The sequence below is a fragment of the Oryza sativa genome, chromosome 2 (genome assembly GCF_034140825.1).
Source record: "Oryza sativa Japonica Group chromosome 2, ASM3414082v1".
NCBI classification, from domain to species: domain Eukaryota; kingdom Viridiplantae; phylum Streptophyta; class Magnoliopsida; order Poales; family Poaceae; genus Oryza; species Oryza sativa.
Window position 1 is genome coordinate 25,177,669 of NC_089036.1, and position 12,263 is coordinate 25,189,931.

The following is a 12,263-nucleotide window of genomic DNA, read 5'->3' on the forward strand; positions in this document are numbered from 1 at the left end:
GCATATTCGGCCAATCTTCGATCCACTGTCATCGCTCGTCGAGAGAACTTTTACGGTACAATATACTACCAGTATATACTGACAGTATATAGAAGGGCATATTAGGAATTTGATAGAAAATAAAATAACTCTTTAGTAATTTTCTGTTCAGATTGAATCTAATTGGGAGTACCTGGTCCTGGATGACGAAGGACGTAACGATAGCATGATTTGATGATAGAATAACAAAGAAAAGACAAAATTACCCTTTCAAACTTTATACTGCAATCTAATTAACTAAAAAATCAAATCAATCTACACCGTTAGATCATATATACTTATAGTATATACTAGCAGTACATTGTACCATAAAAGTTCTCGCCCTAAAAATTGTCTGAGACATTACTGCACTTATCAGTTATCGCTGGCTAGTGGCTACAGGATCAAAGCCATTGCCAGTCGCTTATATTTTATTTAGTCTCACAAGTCACTTTCAACTCACTAAATTCGGAGGACTACAGCCATTGCCATTCTTTTGGATAGTCATACGGATCGCAATTTACATGGTCAGGCATGGCACCGGGAAACTGACACTGGCACTGCACTGGAATTTATTCTCAGATTTCCTTCCTTTCATCGTTGGTCCATTTCAATTGTACTCTGTATGGTTATTCTATAATCTGCGCCATCCTTTACGACCCCCCTTTCCACTGTCTGGATGACTGGATCTCTAGAATCGCAGCATGGCAACGTATGGCGCTCATTTCTCCATGTTTTCTGCCATGTGACACATCACATGAGCAGATGAACTGTAAGCATCTCGTCAGTCGCAATTCCCTCCGTACCCAGAATCTTCTTTCAAAGAATCACCTTTTTGCACCTTGCAGAGACAGGATAAAAAGATGATAGATTGAGAACCCACCAATTTAGAACGAATTACATAATAAGTTTAAACAAGAAGAAGCTTTGAATTGGAGGGAGGAAATGGTGGACATGAGAGCAAATCAAGAGAAACCGAGATAAGATATGGAAGATAAAATGATAAAATGTGTATTGGTCTTACTGCAAAGCAGATAAGGAGCAGAACATATTCTTTGAACCATGCTCCTACAATCATACATGATAATGAGAGGCCAATATGCAACTGATTGCAGCTTTCCGTATATCCCTCGTCTCAAGTCTCAACCAGCTATTCCAGCTGTTAATGTAATGCTTTTCGTTAGTCCAGGCTCAAAAGTCCAAAGTACTTGATAATGAAAGCATTTTGCAAGGGTTCTCCACAAATTGAATTAATATAAAATTACCTGCATAACAGATAAAAATGGTAGTTTATAGAAAACTCTTTATCATCTGTTCTTCACTCCATCTTTAGCTTATGTCTCCTTTACTTTGGTGCTCCTGTACAAGAGGGGGAAAAAGAACAAGAATATGCCCTGTTGACATTTGACAACAAATTATCAGCGAGCGTAGATTTTGTGAAGACTGGACCATAAAACAAAGGTTGGTCATGGTATACCGACATAGAGGTGTTATCCATACCTATAATGGTTGAGCAGCAGCAGGTATTACATGCCAGATAGGACAGTTTGTTACTTCCGAACCAAGGGAAACACAGTGGCAGCACTGAAGACAGAATTAAGAAAAAAGATCACCAGGTGTGGGATACAAAATGGGAGTAAGCAGAAGCATATTCGGCCATCCATAATATACACATACCTTCATGATATGCAAAGATAACAGCATTACAATGGATAAATCCTGTAGAAGTACACCCCAGTAGTGGCATATAAGCAGTACCTCAGCCATAAATAGCTCAGGGTAAGTGTTTAAGGGAACACGACCATCTATCTACCAGCATAATGCTGCCTAGGTCAACAGTTTCAGTCATGTACAGAATTAGAAGATGCTGATTTTTGAATATGAATTATTAATCTATGCAAATGTAGCCTGCATTTCCATTGTGGTAGCTAACTTATCAAGAGTGTCATAGATATCCTCTGACTCAGGGTGACCATCATCACCAGAATAAAACCGGCGAGTTTTGCGATCAACCTCAATCCAGCTACAACCAGGCAGCTTCTTGCCTGTAACATCCTCCTTCATGAGCTTCCTTACTTTCCTAACCTCTTCCCAGAAGCCACCTTCACTGTATAAGTTTGCAAGCATCACTACATAATTAGCATTACTTGGATTCAAATCCAACAAGTTTCTTATAGCATGCTCGGCCAGTTCTAGGTGTCTGTGTATTCTACAGGCATTGAGTAATGACCCCCAAATGACTTCGTCTGGTTGAACTTTCATATCATTGATAAAATTCATCGCATCCTGAAACCGTCCTGCTCGACAAAGAAGATCTACAACACAACCATAATGCTCAATCTCTGGCTCAATTCCATGCTCATCACACATCAGTTCAAAGTATCTAAGACCTTCATCAACAAACCCTCCATGGGTGCATGCATTCAACAGCCCAACAAAAGTAACCTCATCAGGTTGAACCCCTTCATTCCTCATCGAATTAAACACCGCAATGGCACTCTCGCTGCACCCATGTAGTGCAAGGCAATTGATCAGAGAATTCCATGTGGTCAGACCCCTATCAGAAAACGCATCAAAGATCCATTTTGCCTCCATCAAATTCCCACATTTACCATACATATCAATCAACCCATTCACAACGGATGAGCCAAAACCAACACAGCTCCTCCACGCATAACCATGGATCACCTTTCCAATCTTCAGCATCCCTAAATGTCCGCACGCAGACAGCAAACAAGATACTGTGGTGCCATTTGGCCGGAACCCCTCATCAACCATCCTCCTGAAAATCCCCACTGCCTCCACAAACAACCCATTCTGTGTGCATCCGGCAATGATCGCATTCCAGGCAGGCACATCCCTCTGAGGCATCCGTTCGAACAACACTATCGCATCCCCAACCTTCCCTGCCCTTGCATACCCGGACACCAGCGCGGTCCAGGAGACCACGTTCCTATCAGTCAAACCATCGAACAGCTTCCGCGCGTCGCCCATCATCCCGTACCTCGAGTACCCATCGAGGAGCGAGGTCCTTATAAAATCGTGCCCGTAGAACCCGTCCTTGCAGGCGTGGCAATGGATCGACCTGACCAGCTGGACCCCAATGGCGCAGGCGGCGCGGAGGACGAGCGGGTAGACGAACTGGTTGGGCGCGGGTCGGCCGCGGCGGAGCATGCGGAGGAAGAGCGCGAGGGAGTCCCGGGCGTGTTCCTGCGAGTGGGAGGAGGCGGCGGCGTAGGCGGAGAGCATGGCGGAGTAGAGGAAGACGTTGGGGCTGGGCGTGGCGTCGAAGAGGCGGCGGGCGTAGGGGAGGCAGGAGAGGCGGAGGGAGGCGAACCGGAGGAGGTGGAAGGTGGTGGTCTGCGCGGCGGCGCGGCCGGTGACGACGGCGTGAGCATGGAGCTGCTTGAGGTGCGCGAGGGTGGCGCAGCGGTGGAGGGCGGCGACGAAGTCGCCGTGGGAGGAGAACGGTGGCGCCGGGGGCATCGTGCGGCGGCGCCGTGCGGAGGTTTGGACGTTTGGTTTGCCTCTCTGGGCTCGTCGCACACTCGCACCGCGTCCGTGGGCTTAAGCTTTGGATGGGTTTTTGTTTTTTTGTTATGTTGTTGTTCTAAGAAAGCGTCATTTTTTTTCTTGTGACATGTGCTCTATTACAAATCTCAAGCAAACACAAAGAAAAATTGTACCGCGATTTGTGATAAAACCGGAGAATGCCCAGCATCGGTCTACCGGGGAGGTGGGAAAATCGATCGCTCGCCCTCCCCCACGTGAGCACCTGTTTGGCCCACCCACTTATCCATCATCTTTATTCCACAAAAGATGTTTCACCTAGTGTACTTACAATGTTTTACTATGACATAGATCTAATGTTGCAGTGAACGAAACCTTCCATTGCAAAAAAACCCCCACATATTTTGGAAACTCCTTATTAAGGGAATTTGGTTTATTTTTTTTGTTCCACTGAAAAATGTTTCACCTAGTGTACCACAATGTTTCACTATGTATAGATCTAATGTTGCAATGAACTGAAACATTCTTTCGCTATTTGCTGAAACATTGTTTTTATATAAGGTGAAACAACATCTAATTTAAACGAGTGAAACATTTTCGATCTACTTAGTGAAACAATTCCAATATACCTAATGGAATATCGTGCAACCTTTAAAAATAATTCAATAATAAGCTAATTTTTTTTTGGAATATATCTAGGAGTGGCCTTGTTTCGAAGATTTAATTACAACGAATTTAATGGTGCAACCGGATCATGATTTGGATAAGTAATTTAAGAGAAAAATCAGTTTAAAGTAGTTTTGCACGTAAATCGAACGCTGCCGTCAGCGCCCGATTTTAACCTCCTCCCATCGGGCGCCTGAGCGGGAGTCAAACCTGAGGTTTTTTTGTTTTAAGAAAGCGTCAATTTTTATTGTGATGTGTGCTCTATCACAAATCTCGAGCAAAGAAGAATAAGATTGTATCGTGATTTATGATAGAACCTAGGGTGTGGCTAATTGGTGCGTAACTGCGTACGCACCATTTTTTGGAAATATTGCACGGGGTGAAAGAAAGTGGTGGACCCACTTTTGTTATGCGTTTCTCGCTAACCTCCCGCGTGTGTCTCTTGGTTTTTTACTTTTTATTTTTTTTTCTAAAAAAATTCCCCGCACACGTCTTTTTTCTATTATCCTTTCTTTTTTTTACTGAATCAAATTTTGAAATTTTGAAATCATTTCAACTTAGATTTGAAAACTATTAAGTTCATATTTAAAAGTTTAAACTTATATTAGAAAACTTTCAATTTAGATTTAAAAATTTTCAAGTGAAGATTTATAAACTTCCAACTTATATTTAAAACCTTTTCAACTCAGAATTGAAAATTTTCAGCTTGGATTTGAAGATTTTTAAATTCAGATTTAAAATTTTCAACTTGGATTCGAAAACTTTCAACTGAAGATTTGAAATCTTTTAACTTAAAATTCAAAACTTTTAACTCAAATTTGAAAACCTTCAACCAACTTAATAAAATTTTCAACTTAAATTTAAAACTTTACAATCAAATTACTGTAGTAAGTAAACATGAAGCCACTTTTTTCAACAAAGGCTTAAAACAACAATAAATTTTATTATTTGTATGTTTTTATAGGGGAAATTAAAATAAAGTCAGTAATAAAAATAGGTGAAAAAACATAAAAATTCTAGCACGATCGCACGGGAGAAACGCAATCACATGAGTCTGGGGTCCACATGTGGGCACGTGGCCGACTGAATTGTTTCACTGCGTAGAGCGTGACGTGGGCCTTGGTGGGCCAGCCATGTGCGCGACTTGATTTGCTCGTGCATACAAGAGAGAGAGAGATGAATCTCGTAAAACATGAGCCACAAAGTCACATCGTGAGAAACAAAAACAATTTTCTACATATGTAATCATCCAATACAACAATATTTTCTTAGGGAATTTCAAACCACTTGTCATAAATGTGAATTTTCATAATGGAGGTACTACAGCTCGTTTAACTCTTTTAAGGTATTTTTATATGTGACTTTGACAATAATTTTCTATTGAAAAGTTAAATTTATAAGATCCACTAAGCTTACAAAATCAAAATAAATATACCCATCTTTTTTTTTATGTTTTGGAGCTAAGTATTTTTTAGATAAGTTAATAGTGAACGTTTTAAGAGTTTTAATAGGGGTTAAACATCATTGTTTTAATCAAAGAGAGTAGTATAGTTAGCTTGCAAGGAAAAGAATGTTTGATAGGGCACGAACCATCATATCTGTGTTGGTGAAGGACTACAAGCAGACCTATATTGGTGATGGATTATAAGCAGACCTAGGTTGGATAACTATTCAATTATCCAAAGCGCAAAACTTTTGTGCAAAACGTTAACTGAAGTATTACGTACTACAGCATACACCTCCAACTCCGGACGTCCAGAAAAAATCCACAGCTATTACGACACCGATTCGTAAGGGCGGAAACATGTCACACGACAACACGAACGCGGACGCGGCTACACCGGTGGACGAACGCCGGGAGAAACTGACGAGCCCTCCGCGCGCAACGCGTCCTCACGATCCTTTGCTTCGATGGTCTCCTTCAGGTCGCGAGCAAACTCATTGAATCCCAGTGCATTCAGGACGATCTCGTCTACGGCCGCGTCCACTGTCGCCGCCGCCGCCGCCACGGCCACCTCGTCCTCGTCCACTTCGCCCACGGTCACCGCCGCCGCGGTCAACTCGTCCTGCGTAAAAGCCAGGTCGACACCGTTGTCGTCGCACGGGGCCGGGACGTGATCAGCGCCGGCGACGACGGGCGCCGACACATGAGCCGCCGTCGTCGCCGCGTGCGGGCAGAAGCAGGAGCAGATCATGTACAAGTGCTCCACGACGCTGCCACCGCATCGCTCCCGGTCGCGGCCGGTGTAGGCGCGGGCGGCACAGGCGAGGAGCTCCTCCGGCGAGGAAGAGGCGGCGATGCTCGGGCAGTGCAGCACGTCGTCGTCGTCGGAGCGGAGCAGCTCGCCCGCCATGTCCTCGCCCAGGTAGCGGAAGACGCCGGCGAGGAACTGCACCGGGTTCACCTCGTGGACGGCGGCGACGAACCCATCCGCGTCGCGAGGGAGGCCCGTGCACTCGTAGAAGCCGCCGACGTGGTTCTCCTCCCCGGCCTCCGAGTTGTACATGTTTGGTTCCTCCTCCTCCTCCTCCGGCTCCATAGTGATTAGTGAGCGAGGCCTTTCACGAGCGTGTCAGTTGGGTAACACGAGGAAGAGCCGAAGAGGTCGGGCGCACGTGCATCGAAGTATATAAGCACGGAGGATAGTATGTAGGCGTTACGATGAGTGGAGTCACTCTCGGACTCGGTCACGTACGTAGCACCGCGCGGCGCCGTCTCCGATCCGGTCTCTTATTTTTGGGTTAATCAGTTGCTTTCGTGGGACAGTAGTAGTGTTTTCATCTGTTGAGATTTATATATCACCTCTTTTTTCATGTAATCTAAATAGTAATTAAAATATTTTTTAAAAAAACTGGTAAGATAGATTAGTAAAAGATACATGCTTCATCCGTTTCACAATGTAAGTAGATATCTAGATTCATTAACATCAATATAAATATAGGAAATGCTAGAATGACTTACATTGTGAAACAGAGTGAGTATATCACTATGCAAACATGTAAGTTAAAATTAATTTAGGCCTTGTTTAGATAAAAAAAATCTTGGCTAAAAACGTCACATCAAATATTTAACACATGTATGGGGCATTAAATGTGGGAAAAAAATCAATTGCACAGTTTGGATGTAAATTGCGAGATGAATCTTTTTAGCCTAATTACGCAATGATTTGACAATGTGATGCTACAATAAACATTTGCTAATGACGGATTAATTAGGCTTAATAAATTCGTCTCCCAGTTTACATGCGGAATCAGTAATTTGTTTTGTTATTAGTATACGTTTAATACTTCAAATGTGTGTCCGTATACTTAAAAAACTTTACACCCAAAGAACTAAACACACCCTTAACTTTTACAAGTTATAACAAATATACACACGTTAATTAACTAGTTTCAATTTTCCCCGCAAAAAAAACTAGTTTCAATTTAATTTGTTTTTGTCCTAAAAAATTAATTTGTTTTTATTATAACTTATCGAAGTCAAATTTAAACTTGAACTTGTTTTATTTAAGTGGCATGCAAGAAATGAGAGATAATATCCTCTCAAGAAACGAAAAACCATCTCCACTTTTGTAGCATCTAACTTGCAACAATTCTATCAGTGTCGTCTCTAGTCGTCCTCTTTTTTTTTAAAAAAAAAAAGAGAAAAAAACGTAGCTTCGATCGTCGGATGCTTGATCCAAGAAAGAAAAAAAAAGATATGGTTAAACTGTTTTAATTGATAAAAGACCAAACATCAAACAAACAAAAATATCGAAACATTCTTTATAAAACGAGAAACAAATAAAGTATAAAAACTGCAGTATCATCACTGGTGGAGGAACCATCTTTGGTCGGTCCACCAGATTTCACAATAGTCCCGGTTATATTAAAAACCGGGAATAAAAACATCTTTAGTCCCAGTTTGAAAGCTCTGATGAATTTTTTGATCTTTAGTCCAAGATCTATTTACAATCCCGGTTGGTGTTACCAACTGGGAAAAAAGATCAATATAAGCTTTACTCCCGGTTGATGTTACCAACCGGGACTAAAGATCTCACCAACCGGGAAAAAAGTCGACATAAGCGGGGTGGCTGCACGCGGGTTGGACCAATACAATCTCCTCCTCTCCTTTTTTAACTCATCTCCTCACAGAGTCACCCTTATCTCTTTCTCTCCCTCCTCCCTTCCTCTCCTCCTCTCCCTCCTCCCCACCTCCCTCTGCAATGGCGGGGCGCATAGGCCCGGTCGGCCAGCGTGGCGGCGTGGCGCGCGGAGGGCCGGGCTAGGCGGCGCGCTGGCGGCTGGCGGCCTCGCGGCGGCGGCCGGGGACGCGGCGGGCAGCGCGCGGCGGCTGCCGGCCGGTGCGGCGGCGCGGCACACAGAGGGCCGGGCGAGGCGGCACGGCGGCGCGCTGGCACGCTGGCGGCTGGCGGCAGATCCGGGGACGCGGCGGGCGGTGCGGCGGCGGCCGGCGCGGCGGCGCGCCGCCGCGGCTGCAGGCCGTTCATCTTCTTCCTTTATTTCTTTCTTTTTTTAAATATGTGATTCGGATCTGAGACGATTTGTGTGTGATGTGAATATGTGATGTATTTGATTTGTGTGTGATGTGAATATGTGATGTATTTGATTTGTGTGTGATGTGAATATGTGATGTATTTGTAATGAATTTTGTAGAAGTTGTGATGTAATTTTTTAAAGATTTTGTTATGTATTTAGAGATTGATTTGAGAATTTGGAGACTATTCGGGGTTGATTGATTTGGGATTTTGGGATGGGATATAATGAATCTATATATGAAAAACAATGAAGAAAAGAATAGAATAAAGTTGCAACCTGAGCTAGCCTCTTTAGTCCCGGTAAAGATACTCTATATTTAGTCCCGGTTGGTAACTCCAACCGGGACTTAAAAATAGATTTTTACTTCCGATTTTTTCACCCGGGACTAAAGATAGCGATCTTTAGTCCCGGATTCGTAGTCCCGGTTAGAAAATCAGGACTACAGGGGGGTTACGAACCGGGAGTAAAGCCCATTTCTCTACCAGTGCATACTAAAACATTTACATAACATCGGTGCAAAATTTGTAAAATGAAATAATAAAACATCATAAAAATACTTATTGAACATCAAAGACCATTATGTGCAACATTTAAAAATCTATAATACATACATATGCTAGACACTGCTCCCCTGTCCACATGTCGCGTTTGGATACAGGTCATTTGCAGTACTGCTTGTGCAGTACTGCTCACTGACATGTGGGCCTCACAACCTATCGGTGTCACCTTACGGGGGATCTCAATTAGTCGCGTTTACATCTCAACTACTCGGCTTGTTTTGTGCTTACATTAATCTAGAGTTCTCCCATGTGCTCATCTCATAAGTTTTGCCAATAAAACCTATACAAAAACCACATCGATCTTCATAGTCCATCTCCCTAGCAACTAGAGCCAATCTATGGAATTACAGGTTGATTAACGATCATTATAGCGTGCGTTTGTTTTAACTCAAGTACAAAAGGTAACTAATTAAATATTAGTCCCATATTTGAAGGAGAGATTTAAATTGATTTTGTAGTCTTTTATGTTGTTGTGTTCTCCTCTCCTTCCCCTTATATGAAGATGTTGAGAAGTGCAATAGTAGCATGGATCAGCAATTACAACGAATGATACAGTGCTTTCATGATAAGACCAAGTGAAGCAAACACCCACCCCTATTTGCACAACGATACTGTTAATTTTTTTCGCACAAGCTCCGCGTCAAAGAACTTAGGGCTTATTCGGTTCATAGGATTTTTAAATCAAAAGAATATGAAAAGTAAAAGATTAATTAGGATTCACATCCACTCCATTCCTTAGGATTTTTTTTCAAGAGGTCTTACCTCATGCTAAAAATCCTATGGAATTAGCTTGTAAGACTACAATCCTTAGGAATTTGGTAGGCTACATTTATAAGAAACGAATGATGCATATAGAAAAAAAATCCTAAGGATTTAATTTCTACAATAATCCTATAAAAATCCTCTAAACCGAATGAAGCCTAATATAGGACTAAGGCAATAACCATGAATCGTGTAGAAGCAACATTGTTATGCATTTGTGCTACGTCAGTGAATGGGCATGGCCTGGCTGCTCTTGCCGCTATGTGTTATTTATGGGGGCTACATCATTGTTGCTTGCAAAAGATCAAAGTGAGGCTAGGCACACTAAAATTGAACCATTGATGTATATAGATGGAAACATAGATATGGAAAGAGAGAAGGTGTATCAATTACTAGAAATGGATTGATGCTCGTTAATTAGAAGTCGAGAAAATATGAAGCACAAACTTGAACTATGTACACGGAGATCACTATTGTAACACATGGACATGGGATAAGAGAAATTGTGTTGGTTGCTGGATAGAGATCAATATTTGTTAATTAGAAATTGAGGAAAGAGAAAATAAGATGCGAGGACTAGTACAACAAAACTTAAACATAGACGCACATGAAAGCATATATGGAAACATGGATATGGAAATAGGGAAGTCACAAACATGTAGTATTAATTAAATCAAGGAAAGAGGAAGCAAAGTTGTGAGGCCAAACACAACATTACTAAACCGTTGCTACATACAGGAGAACAAATGGAAAGATGATAGAAAACAGGAAAGCCGCGTTGCCGGACAAATATCAATACTCCTTAATTATATCTCAAGGAAAGAAAAAGTAAGTTGTAGGATAAGCACAGTAAAACTATACCATTGATGTACACGGGAACACCCATAAAACATATATATGAAAAGAAACAAGAAAGCCATTGATAGAGATTAATTAGAAGTCGAGGAAAAAGGAAATACGTCGTATGTCTAGATACAATAAATATGCGTTTGGTTCATGGTCATGGTTAGATAGGATATTCTCATTCAGCCATTTTGGCCGGATATTCTCATTCAAAATTCTTGTAGAATATCCTCTCTCTGACTGTCCCATACATACTTATCCACTAACTAAACACGCTCAACAATTAGATGACTATCTCGATATCATTTCAACCATGAACGGAGATTAATCTTCATTAATTAAATGGTAAGAAAATAGGAAAGTAAGACATATTGACAGACACACCGTTGATATACATGGTAACACGAATGTAAATATGAAACAAGAAGCTGCGTACAACCCAAAGTATCGGGTTTGTTTCAGCCGGTGGCAGTGCGCACAAACAGACATGGACAAGTTCATTTAAACTACATTGTTGATGTACATGGGAATATAGATAAAACATACTTTTTCTTACAACCACTACTAGAAAAAGCATTTTTCCTGACGTGGGGTCTTTTTTTCGTAGGTAGACATGAACCTTGGAGTCAAATAACTGCCTAAAAAAAATAAATCAGGGTGAAGTTCGCTGTATTTTCACAGACGGACCACTTAAGCGGCGTCTGCGAAAATCTATTTTCGCAGACGCACCTTATGTGGTCCGCCTGTAAAAATCGTACATTCAAAAAAAAATGATACTTATCTACTCCTCCAACCCCTCCCCACCACTCATTTCCCCAAACTTATCTTCTCAACTCTCTCTCTCCCTCCACCGGCTTCTCCCCTCCCCTCCCCTCCCTCCCTCCACCGGCGGCACGGACGCGGCGGCGGTAGAGCGCGCAGCGGCGGAGTGCGCGGACGCGGTGGTGGCGTGGACGGCGACATCGGTGGCTCCCGGTGCGGCGGCAGTAGCTCCCCTCCCCTCCCCTCCCAGATCCGGCCGGAGGGAGGCCGGGGGAGGGCAGCGGCGGCGTGGACGGCGACGTGGGTGGCTCCCCTCCCCTCCCTTCCCCTCCCCGATCCGGACGGAGGGAGGCTGGGGGAGGGTGGCGGCGGCGAGGCGCGCGCGTGGTCGGCGACGTCGATGATGGCTCCCGGTGCGGCAGCGGCGGCGAGGCGCGCGTGTGGTCGGTGGCTCCCGTTGCAGCGGCGGCGGCTCCCATCCCCTCCCCTCCAGATCCAGCCGGAGGAGGCCGGGGGAGGGCGGTGGCGGCGAGGCATGCGCATGGACGGCGACGAGGTGATTTTTTTTGTTTTTTTATTGGATTTTCGCAGGCGGGCCATTGC

General features: G+C 43.3%; 1 protein-coding gene across 2 annotated transcripts; it reads right to left on the bottom strand.

Moving 5' to 3' along the window:
- Window positions 1-272: 272 nt before the first annotated feature.
- Window positions 273-3,560, bottom strand: LOC4330009 (pentatricopeptide repeat-containing protein At1g33350). Of its 2 annotated transcripts, none has more exons than XM_015768143.3 (5): window positions 1,696-3,560; window positions 1,519-1,602; window positions 1,284-1,377; window positions 1,043-1,177; window positions 273-859 (listed from the first exon to the last, which is right to left on the bottom strand). In XM_015768143.3, exon 1 carries the CDS (start codon window positions 3,502-3,504, stop codon window positions 1,912-1,914), a length of 1,593 nt encoding a protein of 530 aa, XP_015623629.1. In that variant the 5' UTR covers window positions 3,505-3,560; the 3' UTR covers window positions 273-859; window positions 1,043-1,177; window positions 1,284-1,377; window positions 1,519-1,602; window positions 1,696-1,911. The 2 variants fall into 2 exon arrangements, with proteins under 2 accessions (XP_015623629.1, XP_015623628.1); XM_015768142.3 differs by having other exon boundaries at window positions 1,284-1,412.
- Between the last annotated feature and the right edge of the window lie 8,703 nt (window positions 3,561-12,263).

Coding starts and splice junctions, on each gene's coding strand:
- LOC4330009 (XM_015768143.3), bottom strand. CDS start 3,504: ATGCCCCCGGCGCCACCGTTCTCCTCCCACGGCGACTTCGTCGCCGCC.